At 43.9% G+C, this 12,088-nt stretch overlaps 1 protein-coding gene across 3 annotated transcripts in view; it reads right to left on the reverse strand.

Moving 5' to 3' along the window:
- ACO1 (aconitase 1) overlaps window positions 1-12,088 on the reverse strand; it is a 57,112-nt gene that overhangs the window by 26,617 nt on the left and 18,407 nt on the right. For all 3 annotated transcript variants that reach the window (XM_030565768.1, XM_030565767.1, XM_030565765.1), the window contains 6 exons: window positions 8,581-8,698; window positions 7,825-7,993; window positions 5,179-5,316; window positions 2,753-2,822; window positions 2,463-2,646; window positions 465-604 (listed from right to left, as the gene is read on the reverse strand). In XM_030565768.1, the coding sequence (XP_030421628.1) occupies window positions 465-604; window positions 2,463-2,646; window positions 2,753-2,822; window positions 5,179-5,316; window positions 7,825-7,993; window positions 8,581-8,677 (798 nt within the window). In that variant the 5' untranslated portion in view covers window positions 8,678-8,698. The remainder of the gene's footprint in view (window positions 1-464; window positions 605-2,462; window positions 2,647-2,752; window positions 2,823-5,178; window positions 5,317-7,824; window positions 7,994-8,580; window positions 8,699-12,088) is intronic.

The raw sequence follows: 12,088 nt of genomic DNA on the forward strand, positions 1-12,088 counted from the left end.
TATGGTGTGTAACGGAGCTTCAAAACTCAATGCCAAACATGCCATACGTTTGCGATTCTGCTACTGCTTCAGGCAATGGCAAAACATTCCTGTTAGCATCAATGGGAGTAGGTTTGGGTCTCAAACCTGACCAGGACAACAACAAGGATTGTAAGAGCCCTTGCAGTGCCAGCTCTTCCTGTCCCATCCAATCAGATAGGTGGGGGAGGGAAGGGAGCAGGATTGGATGCTGATTCCACCCTATCTGAGGTGCGGCTGATCAGCAGGCAAGAGGGAAGGAACTGCAGAGCTCCTGCAGCCCAGGCCCAGCATGGTTGAGTCTCAGAGGATGATATTGAGATGACAGCCCCAGAGACAGGACTCCGAAGGCTGCTGTATACAGCCGCTCTAAGATCACACCATGCACACACATGCCACGCTGCGGCCCACTGTAAGAAATCCCTCATGGCACAGTGGGCGGTTACCTTGGTAACGGTGAGCACTATGTCTGTGGATGTTACCAGGGGATGAGGATTTCCCATCAGCTTGTAACCAACCACTTTAGGAAGCACCATGCTGATTGGCTGGCCCAGCATCACCGCTTCTGCTTCAATGCCACCAACACCTGAATCCAATTGGCAAGAAAGCAGATATTAGATGAGGCAATGCATGCTGAAAGTTAACTACCCAGTGAAATAATGTTACTGCAAAAAAGGGAAAAGAAGTCACCACACAGCAGGGCTTGGATTGAGCTGATCCTAGGGGACATTTCTTAGATGTTCTTATGCTGTTCTAAGCTTTTGTTTAAAAAAGAAAGTTTCCAGCCCTCGGGGGCTCACTTGCATTTGGAAATTGAATCATGTTTAAACACAGTCAAGTTAGCAGACATGAGGCTGGCTGGTCAGTGCAGACAAGCACACGTTGGGCTCAACACTGGGGTAGCTAGTCCTGAGTAAACGCTAGCTGCAGAAGAGTTGGTCCATGCCTGCTGAGCACAACTGAGCCTTCTCTACACTGACCAGTCAGCATTTTATTATTTTAATACCTTCCACCTAGAACCCGTCATGGGCCAGGACCAACTGTGCTAGGCACCGTACAAAACACAGAACAAAAAGATGGCCCATGCCTCAAAGAGCTTACAAATGCAAGCCAAGAGTCAACAGATGGATACAGGCAGAGGGGGGAGTACCAGGAAACAGCGAGACAATATTGGTGATAGGCACTAATCACAGCCCATCGGCAGCCTGACCACTCTCAAGTTGTCAACCAGTTGATTGCTCTTTCAACTCTATTTGTTACAGGTTCCTTGTGAAGACGAGACCATGGTATAAAGAATCTTCCCAACATAATTATTATTAATTATTTGTATTGAGCTAGTACTACAAACCCCAGTCACAGATCAGGACCCAAAAACGCGGAACAAAAAGGCGGTCCCCATGCCTCAAAGAACTTATAATCCAAATAACATGATCTGATGCAGTGCTGTGTTACCAAGGCTGCAGATACAGAAATTCCTTATACAGGTTTTAATCTATACCACTATGTAAAGTAGATACATATATTACGACTTACACTGTGTGCAACCGAAAACTTTATGAGCATCTTTGTAAGCAATCAGCATTATTGTAAGCGCTTTGAGACCAGGACACTTTGTTCTGCATTTGTACAGAGCCTAGCATGCTGGTTGATGGAATCCTGCTTAATAAAGGGACTCTTGGGTGCTTTCACAATACAGATCACGTATCACTGCAGTATTCCCCTGGAGTATTCTTTATACTAGGTATAGGGATGACTACAGAATACTTTGGTTAGACTATCTACTTAAACACATAACATTTCAAAGCTTCTATTGTCTACCATTGGCTAGGAACATATTTCTGTTTGCTATTCTGGCAAGCATTGTCTCATTATTGTCCAAGCAAAGAATATCTGGTACTAGAATACTGGCAATGACTGATCAAACCTTGTTTTGATGTACTTCATCCCCTCTCATCAGGGTTGGCTTTGAATAAGAGTCTTTGATCCAGCACTGCTTTTACAGTTACTGTCACTAGGTAAACATTTTCAAAAGCATTTAAGTGATTTTAGGTTCACAGGTCTCATTGAAAGCCAGTGAAACTTTCAATAGGACTTAGGTTCCCAAATCCTTTAGATGCTCTTGAAAACTTTACATCCGTCTCCCCCATCACTATCCATGGATGTTCTAAACCCTTAGTGAAGAATATTTAAAATATTTAAAAATAAAAGCACAAGCAAATCACCTACAACCTGACACGTGACTGAAATGTGATTTGTTGTCTATTACTCTTACAATCATTGAGTATGGAAGAGGAAATCAAGTTACAAAATCCTGATTTATAGGGTCATCTGAACTGGACACAAAAAAGAGAGTTTGTTGTACTTAGTCATTTTATTTTATATGTGATGATAGGAACACATGCCATAATCTAACCAACCAGTTCATAAAACTTTACTGCACTTACCCCAGCCCAGCACTCCCAGACCATCAATCATTGTAGTGTGTGAATCAGTGCCTACCAGGCTGTCTGGATAATAGTACCCATTCTGATCGAACACCACTCTTGCCAGGTATTCTAAATTCACTTGGTGGACAATTCCCGAGCCGGGAGGAATAATCTTCATATTGTGGAAAGCTTTGGAGCCCCACTGAAACACAATGAATAACAGCCCCAAATATTAAATACACAGGAACAGTGAAAGAGTTAATTCATTCTATCTTGATACATGTAAAGAGGAGAAATTCTTCCCATACCTTTAAGAACTCAAATCTTTCTTTGTTCCTTTCAAACTCCAGCTCCTGATTCTTCTGCAAACTGTCTGACCTGTAAGTGAATAAATGAACAACAGAGCTACAAGTCTCCAAGTGAATTTAGTGTGTGGTCTGATGTGTGCATATGGTGAAAGAGAAAACAGAAGAGCCCTCGTACCTCATAATGCTGATCGGTTTTATACGTTTCAAGCAATTGCAGCAGTGAGCTAAAGGCAAATGATGAAAAGGGCTTAACATATCTTAACAGTAATATCTACCATCTGGCTCAAATACTAATCCCATACCAAATGTAGGCATTATATTTGCAGTTTGATAAAGTCTAGTTTACATCTTAAAGCAATGGAAAGTTTTCAAAACCTAAATTATACGCAAGCTGTATAGCAGTAAAGGAAGCTGATGCCAATAACTGACTGAACATGTGCTAATACTGATCTGAAATGTACACTACAGTTCAAGCCTGTACTTCTAAAAAAATATACAAAGCAACTGCATATAAACAAAAAAATCCCTAAGAAGTGATTCTTTTTGGATCAGGGACACTTCTATAACTCTCTGAGCAATGTAGCACCTTGTGGTCACTGTGAAAGAACTAAACAGCAATTATAGCTGGTCAGCCATTTTATTTTATTTTGAGAAATTTGTCCATCTAAAATGGGATTTCATCAAAAATTACTTTCTGTGAAACACTATTTTTCCACTGAAAATATTGGGCTTTTGTAAAAACGAGAACCACGAATATTTTTATTTTTCAATTAAATTGACAAAAATGACATTTTTCACTGTCACAAAAAATTCTCACAGGAAAATATACTTTTCCCCCAGCCAGCTCTCATAATAAATACGAGATTCAAATTAAATGGAAGAAGACTATATTTAAACAGATCAATACCAACATGTACATATACTCCAGAGACTACCCTTCGGACATTTAATTCCAAACTGAAATCCATTCCTGAACTTTCCTCAGTGATATTTTAAGAGTGCAGTTTAAAAGTTAACGAGGAGCAGATCTCAGACAAATGATCCAAGTGAACATCTTGGGGGGAGAGAATTGGACAAACTGCTGAGCTTTTCAGTTAGCTGGGTCACTGGCAATGGAGGTTTGCATCCATATAGCTGTTGAGGTTTAAAAGAAACCTGCTTTTCTAAGGGTATGTTACACTACAGGATAAATTCGAATTAGCTTAAACCGATTTTATAAAACAGATATTATAAAGTCGATTGTGCGCGTCCATACTAGGCACATTAATTCAGTGGTGTGCGTCCGTGGTCCGAGGCTAGCGACGATTTCTGGAGCGGTGCACTATGGGTAGCTACTGTAAAAGAATGAGGCCTATAACGTCGATTTGCGTCCACACTAACCCTAAATCGATATAGTAATATCGATTTTAGCGTTACTCCTCTCGTTTTGTAGGAGTACAGAAATCGATTTAAAGAGCCCTTTAAATCAATATAAAGAGCAGTGTAGTGTGGACGGGTGCAGCGTTAAATCGATTTAACGCTGTTAAAATCGGTTTAACAGCGTAGTGTGGACCAGGCCTAAGAATCACATGAACGGAATATTTTAAAAATCTGTCAAGAGGCTTATTTCCACAAAATAGTATCAAAATCTTTTATTTAAAAACAAAACAAAAACCAGTCTGAGATGGGACACTAGATGGGGAAGGCTCTGAGTTACTTCAGAGAATTCTTTTCCAGGTACCTGCTGGGCCACATGTCCACAATCTAACTGACTTCCATATTTGTGGTCAGGAAGGAATTTCCCCCCAAGTCAGATTGGCAGAGACCTGAGGGGTGAGGGGAGGAAGAGGGAGGGGTTGCCTTCTCTGCAGCATGGCTCACTTGCAGGTTTAAACGTGTAAATGCTGGATTCTCTGTAACTTGAAGTCTTTAAAACCATGATTTGAAAACTTCAGTAACTCAGCCAGATGTTAGGGGTCTATTTCAGGAGCAGGTGGGTGAGGTTCTGTGGCTGGCAACGTGCAGGAGAGCAGACTAGATGATCACGATTGTCCCTTTTGACCTTCAAGTCTGAGTGCTCTTAGATTCTAAGATTCCCCCCCATTTTGTATTGTTTTCATTCAAGTGGGCAGTTCTATTATTTCCTACAGAGAGTAATACATATGGAATAAGTTACTAGGTAAGACAACTGGAGTATGATGAATTTCAGGAGTTTGGAAAACAGAAGAGAACTAGGGGATGACATGAGAAAGCAGGACGATATCACACAGCTCAGTTAGGAAATGCAGGACAGTAGGCAGGTTTCTGAGATTCAGATGCTGCAATGAGCTCTAAGTTTGCATTACGCAGTGTAGCTCTACTGACTTCGGTGAACCTCTGCTAATTAATATCCGCTGGCCGGGGCTTCCTAGCAAGCATGGAAAATAAAATCTGCTTTATTTCCTTACCTCCTGTTAAAATCCACCTGGATGGAATGATCAATTACTAGATCAGCAGGACAGATAGGATTAATTTTTTCAGGGTCTCCGCCCAGTTTCTTCACAGCATCACGCATTGCAGCAAAGTCAACCACTGCAGGTACGCCCCTAAAATGAGAGAATTAAGCAAATTGAGGGGACAGAGCCCAGATCCTTGGGCATAGCTAGCCGATGCCACACTGCCAGCAGATTCTGACTCTAAACCCAACACTGGAATCACCACTTCACTGCAGCGGGACACAGAACCGGGGTGGAAGAAAGAACAAAGCCACATTTGGATTCATCAGTGCAGAACACTTGGGTGGAAACTCATAAGGTGACAAAGGGAGGTGGTTGTGCACCTTAGGCACTGGACTGGGAGACATGAGACCTGGATACAAACTGTGACCTTGGGCAAGTGACTCTTCCTTGCTCTGTAAATCTGCTTCCTATCTGTAATACTGGGATAATACTACCGCTTTTCTCCTCCTACTAGCTGTATGTACAGTGCCTCGCCCAATGGAGATCTGATCATGGTTAGGCCTTCTAGGAACTAAAGGATTATAGATCATGTTAGTATGAGTTGGTAGTATGAGTTGGTAGAATCATCATCAGCTTTTGACTTGCAAGCCAAAGGTGACCCAGAATCCACGAGAGTGGGAGTGAACAGGCTGGCTTTCTAGAGTAGAACTGCACTGACTGAGGGAAGAATAACAAAGCCCCCACCCAGCTGTGCCAACAAGTTCTTAAACTTGACTTAAAGGCCCCCAAAGTGACCACCACATGCTTCACACTCCATAAGTATTTCTGGTAGGCTGTTGGCCAGAAGTCACATTTTCACCTCTGGTAACAAGATTTTGTAACAGTCCTATAAACATGGTTGCTCCAAGAACTGACATGGCAACAAACAAAAGACCTTCCTCTCGGTTTACACAGTAGTGTCTCATCAGAGCATCTGGAACCACTGATCAGTTAAACCTTCCCGTGCTGAAGAAGTGAAATAGGTAAACCTTTCTTAATCTCTCAGGTGGACAGACTGAGGCACAATGGGTTAAGTGGTTTAATCCAAGGCCACACCGCTAGTCAGGATTAGAAACCAGGAATTCTGGCAGTCAGTGTCATGTTCTAACCATGAGACCATAACTTTCCATGTTTGCTTGCCCATCACAGATGGTACAATTTGCCATTTCCAAGGTTACCCTAACTACTGCTGCCCATCAGAGGCATTTTATGTAGCACTCAGCACTTCACTTTTAGACTGTTATTTTCGGGAAACATCCTCGCATAACAAAACATTTAATTCTGCAGGGTGCCGAGTGCACTTAGTGTCCAGTGATGTGGTCATGGTCATTCAGGACCATTTAGGATTAGACTCCGAGTGTTCTTCCTGAAATACCTGCCAGGAGAGGCTGTTTTAGAGCTCCAAGTGCAACAAGCAAAGATGTTCTTCGATGCAATGGACTAAAAATAATGAGCCCATAATGTTACAGAAGACTTGTGTGTAAGAAAAATAGTGCAGCTTACTAAATACAACAGGTTCAACACTGCGAATGGGGTAAGGGACTTTGCTTTTCTTTTTTGCAATCCTAAATGTTTAGACAGACAGACAATACTCCAACCAACACAGCTCACGTTTATATTATGGCAGTTCCTGTGATCTAAGAAAATATGCATCTGAACATAGTGGGTGCATACCAATTTCCCCAGGCTACATGTACAGCAAAGAAAGCAACTGATATTATGAGCTAACTGGCCGACAGAGAAGAGGAGAAACAGGGCAGTTATTTGCAACATTATGGGGGACTGAGGGAATGACACCAGAATACATGCATTTATGTACCCAGAGTACTCAAGGTGATGTGGGCCACTGAATTACAGAATGCACAGGGCTGAAAATGAGGAACCCTCAAAATTTGAAACTCGAACTAGCAATTTACTCACTATAAGGCCTTGTGCCAAGAGCCAGATTTTCAGTACAGTTCACTCCCATTTAGGCTCTGATACAAGGGCTAATCTTTTCAAGAAAGCTCAGCACTCAGCAGCTCCCACTGTGACACTTATGGGCAGATTTTAGAAGAGATCAGCAGCGACCCTGGACATTTATTTAGGTGTCTAAATGGGAACTGAGCTCTTTAGAAAGTATAGGTCAACCTCTCTGTGCTTCAGTGTCTCCATCTGTAAAGCGGTCACCATACCTCACACCTCCCAGGATGTGTGCTACTTAGGACCCCAATGCTGTTCCCAGCAGAGGCAATGACAGTTTTGCCACTGACTTCAAAAGGTGAGCATGATTGAGTCCTCGGTGCCCATGGTGCATTTTGGAGAATGCCAGGCAATGTATTATTTGCTAGGGTGAGAAACAGAATGAATCTGTAGTCCAGTAACGTGGAGAACACCAAGGCTGTGCTGCATTCCTTCTTATCACCTGGGTCCGAGGTCCAAAGTACAGTGGACTTCTGAGGAAGTGCTTTTAAAATGACCACTGTTTGCTTAAAGGAGCTCTGCCAACTAGACATGCAGTATGTTTAGAATAACGTGGCACCGCATGCAACCTCTATTTCCCTCTGCTTTGCCCACTGCGAATGGTTGTGGTTTTTACAAACCTATTTTCCTAGTCTTAGGAAACATTCGACTCACGTTAAATCCTGCAGAATAACTCGTGCAGGATTAAATGGCACTTCGACATTCTTGTTCTGCATCACATTCCAGCTGAGGATATTCTCAACATCTTCCTTCTTCACTAGGAACTCGTCACAGTTACGGACGGCTGCCTCCAGGAGGACCTTGATAGAAAACGGCAAACGTCCTGTGGGGGAAGAGACAGAAAGCAGATTGATTTTCCCCTTTTAGATGAATTTTCCAGATATCTGGGCATGGCTGTGTCCTTTCACCTTTTGGGTAGCAAAGTTCTGGCTCCACTGAAGTCAATGGGAGTCTTGACATTGACTATAATGGGGCCGGGATTTCACACATCTTTATTGGTGGTATACATCTTGCAATCACACACTCCTGTCAAATCCATCACATCATCAAGGCAGCATGGGCAAAACCTGTCCTTCCACTGATCTGGCTAGACCTTCATGCCTAGCCTGGGGGACACACCTCACCGGTAGGAAGCACTCCGCTACCACATAAACAACCAATGTGCAGTCCAGTTTAGAAAAAAGAACCTCGTCATAATAGGAAATTAAATAAGCCTAGATGCTAGTACCGAAAAAACAGGATTACAAATTGATCTTCAGGGAACGGCTTTTGAATTTGTACCCATGTTTCTGTGCCCACAAAATCAAGTATCATCTAGAGCTGCAGTGCCTTCCCATAGTTATTTCCAATGCCCATTGCAGCCTGAGTACGCACGTACCAGGCAGTTCCTTCTGAATGCTGCCAACATACCATATCTCGCATCTCCCAATTTGTTCAGATTGAAGAACTTCTTCGCAGGCTGGTTGGAGTCCAGTGGCTCTGCAAGCCATGCAAAAGGGTTGCTCATGATTAAAGCCCCTGTGTGTCACTGAAAGCACAAAAGAAAAATCTTATCAGCTGGAGCATATACTTCACAACATACATTAAACACACACACACACAATTCTCTTGTGACTCCTCTGCAGTCATTACTGTATGAGCGTTGTGAAGATTATAAACAAGCTCAGCTGATTTCCACAGGGCTCAAACACCTACATTTACAGCACTGTGGGTGTTGCAATGTTTTTACATGGTGACTATCTCCGGACAGACCTTGTGCCTTTCCGCTGTGCTAATCACACAGAGATTGCAGAGCCGCTTCTTCAACGGAAACTGCAAAGTCTGAACTGACAGGTGCCCCTACCTGCCCACAGACAAAAACATCTACACTGAGTCAGATGGAACCTATTAAAACAGCGGCAGGCAAACTTTTTGGGCCAAGGGCAGCATCAGGTTTCTGAAACTGTATGGAGGGCAAACAGCTCCACCATCTATCCGACCACTCCTGCTCCTCGCTCCCTGATGGCCCCTGTCATAACTATAAAGGGAAGGGAACAGCCCTCCTGTGTACAATACTATAAAATCCCTCATGGCCAGAGACACCTAAATCCTTTTACCTGTAAAGGGTTAAGAAGCTCAGAAAACCTGGCTGACACCTGACCCAGAGGATCAATAAGGGGACAAGATACTTTCAAATCTTGGTGGCGGTAAGGTTTTTTTTTGTGCTCTTTGTCTTGGGGGTTGTTCGCTTTTGGGACTAAGAGGGACCAGACATCAATCCATGTTCTCCAAATCTTTCTGAATCAGTCTCTCATGTTTCAAACTTGTAAGTAACAGCCAGGCAAGGCGTGTTAGTTTTATTTTTGTTTTCTCAACTTGTAAATGTTCCTTTTTGCTGAGAGGATTTTACCTCTCTTTGCTGTAACTTTGAACCTAAGGCTAGAGGGGATTCCTCTGGGCTCTATGAATCTGATTACCCTGTAAAGTTATTTTCCATCCTGATTTTACAGAGATGATTTTTACCTTTCTTTCTTTAATTAAAAGCTTTCTGTTTAAGAACCTGATTGATTTTACCTTGTTTTAAGATCCAAGAGGACTGGATCTGGACTCACCAGGAACTGGTGGGGGAAAGGAGGAGGGATGGTTAAATTCTCCTTGTGTTAAGATCCAAGGGGTTGGATCGGTGTTCACCAGGGAATTGGTGAAGAAGTCTCTCAAGACTATCCAGAAAAGGGAGCTCGTATTTGAGAGTTTTCCAGATAACTCAGAAATCTGGCTGGTGGCAGCGAGACCAGAGCTAAGCTGGTAGTTAAGCTTAGAAGTGTTCATGCAGGTCCCCACATCTGTACCCTAAAGTTCAGAGTGGGGAAGGAACCTTGACAGCCCCCCAAGGACTCCTACCCCATCCAACCCCCCCGTTCCCTGTTTCCCCAACAGCCCCCAGAATCCCCACCCCTGACTGCCCCTCGCCACCCCATCCAACCCTCCTCTCATTCCTGACTGCCCCCCCCGGGACAACTGCCCCATCCAACCACCCCTTCTCCCTGTCCCCTGACTGCCCCAAGAACCCCTACCCCTGACTGCCCCCCACTGGCCCATACAACCCCTGTCCTTCCTGACTGCCCCCGGGAACCCCTGCCCCCATTCAACACCCCTGTTCCCTGCCCTTTGACCGCCCTGACCCCTATCCACACCCCCGCCCCTTGACCACCACCCAAACTCCCCTGCCCTCTATCCAACTCTCCCCCACACTCCCTGCCCCCTTACCGCTCTGCCTGGAGCACCAGTGGCTGGCAGCGCTACAGCCATAATGCCCAGAGCACCAGGACAGGCAGCCACACCACCCAGCTGGAGCCAGCCACACACTGCACAGCACAGAGCACCGGGTCAGGCCCCAGCTCTGCAGCGGTGCTGCCCCAGGAGCTCGCAGCCCTGCCGCCCAGAGCACTGTGCTGGCGGTGGGGCAAGCTGAGGCTATGGGTGTGGGGGAACAGCAGGAGAGGGGCCAGGGACTAGCCTCCTGGGGCAGGAGGGTCCCACAGGCTGTAGTCTGCCCACCTCTGTATTAAAATGACTAATCCCCTGAAAAGATTTTCAGAGGTGCTACAAACCCACCCCTCTTCTTGACTTGATTGGGAGCTATGGGTACTTTCCACCTCTGGAGGGTGGAGAATCAAAAATCTGGCCTCAGTGTAAAGAGTTTTTCAGTTTAACACCCACCAGAATTGGGGGGGTTTGTCCATTATATAGTGGCCTAATAGAGCACTTGACTGGGACTCTGGAGGGTGGATTCTATTTCCCAGCCCTGCCACTGGCCTGCTGGGTGACCTTAAGCAAGTTACTTTACTATCGCATGCCTCAGTTTCCCTATCTATAAAATAAGGATAATGATACGTGCTTTACAGAAAAAGTGGAAGAGCTAGGTACTATTAATTATTATATTAATGTATAATAGTAATAGTAATAATACAGGGCCATGTTGTGCACATCCCAATCACAGTAGTGAGATTACTATCCAAATAGTCCAGTTGATTTCACTGGGTCTACCTGACTCAGTAACAGGTTCACAATCTGTCCCACAAGTGTATTCAGACATCAGTCACACCTCACTCAGTTTTAATTCTTATAATTCAAACTAAGCGTGTGGGTAGAGAGGAGAGGTGCAGAGGGATTTTAGTTTGGTTAGTGAAGTGGAAAAGGCTTGTAGAAGTCTATGATTTATGTTCATACAGAACTGCAAATAAGACACAAGGCACGACACAGGCGCACGAGCAGGAAAAGGTGCCAAGATGAGGGAACACACTGTTTACCTAAGGTAACAATGCATTTTGCATTTATTACTTTAAGCAGAAAAGAGAAAAACAAAAACCAAACCATCTCTCACTCCATGCCACACTTTCACCTCTGGGAACGCACACAAGAGACTGTCTTATTTAGGAGAATGAATGAAGTATTGACACTTCACTTTGCGCACACACAAATATCAAATATAAAAATATCAAGTCCATATTATTTTTAATTGCTGCATAAATTGAGTTGTTATCCCGACATCTTCATAACATCAGAGCAGGGACCACTTCAATTCTTGTCTGCAAAGAAATCTCTAAATTCCCTGAAGACATTAATTGAGGTTTTGAACTTGAATTCTTCAAATGGATGGGTTCATTACACACACACACACACACACCCATCTCATTTGGATCTTCTACATGTTACTTTACAAAGTGACACTTCTTCCCAGTCTTGTAGCTATGAACCACTCACATAGCAATTTATTGACCGCAGAATTCCCAGAGGTTTTGTTCTTTGAACTTCTTTTTCTCTCCCTCTTCCTCTCTCCATTTCTTAGAGCCTCCCAGATACTGCATGACCACAAGCAAACTCGTCTGCTTCCTTCTTGCTATCCTAGCCAGTCATTCTCCAGGATAAATTTTATACC

This window comes from Gopherus evgoodei, chromosome 6 (genome assembly GCF_007399415.2).
Source record: "Gopherus evgoodei ecotype Sinaloan lineage chromosome 6, rGopEvg1_v1.p, whole genome shotgun sequence".
Classification (NCBI taxonomy): domain Eukaryota; kingdom Metazoa; phylum Chordata; order Testudines; family Testudinidae; genus Gopherus; species Gopherus evgoodei.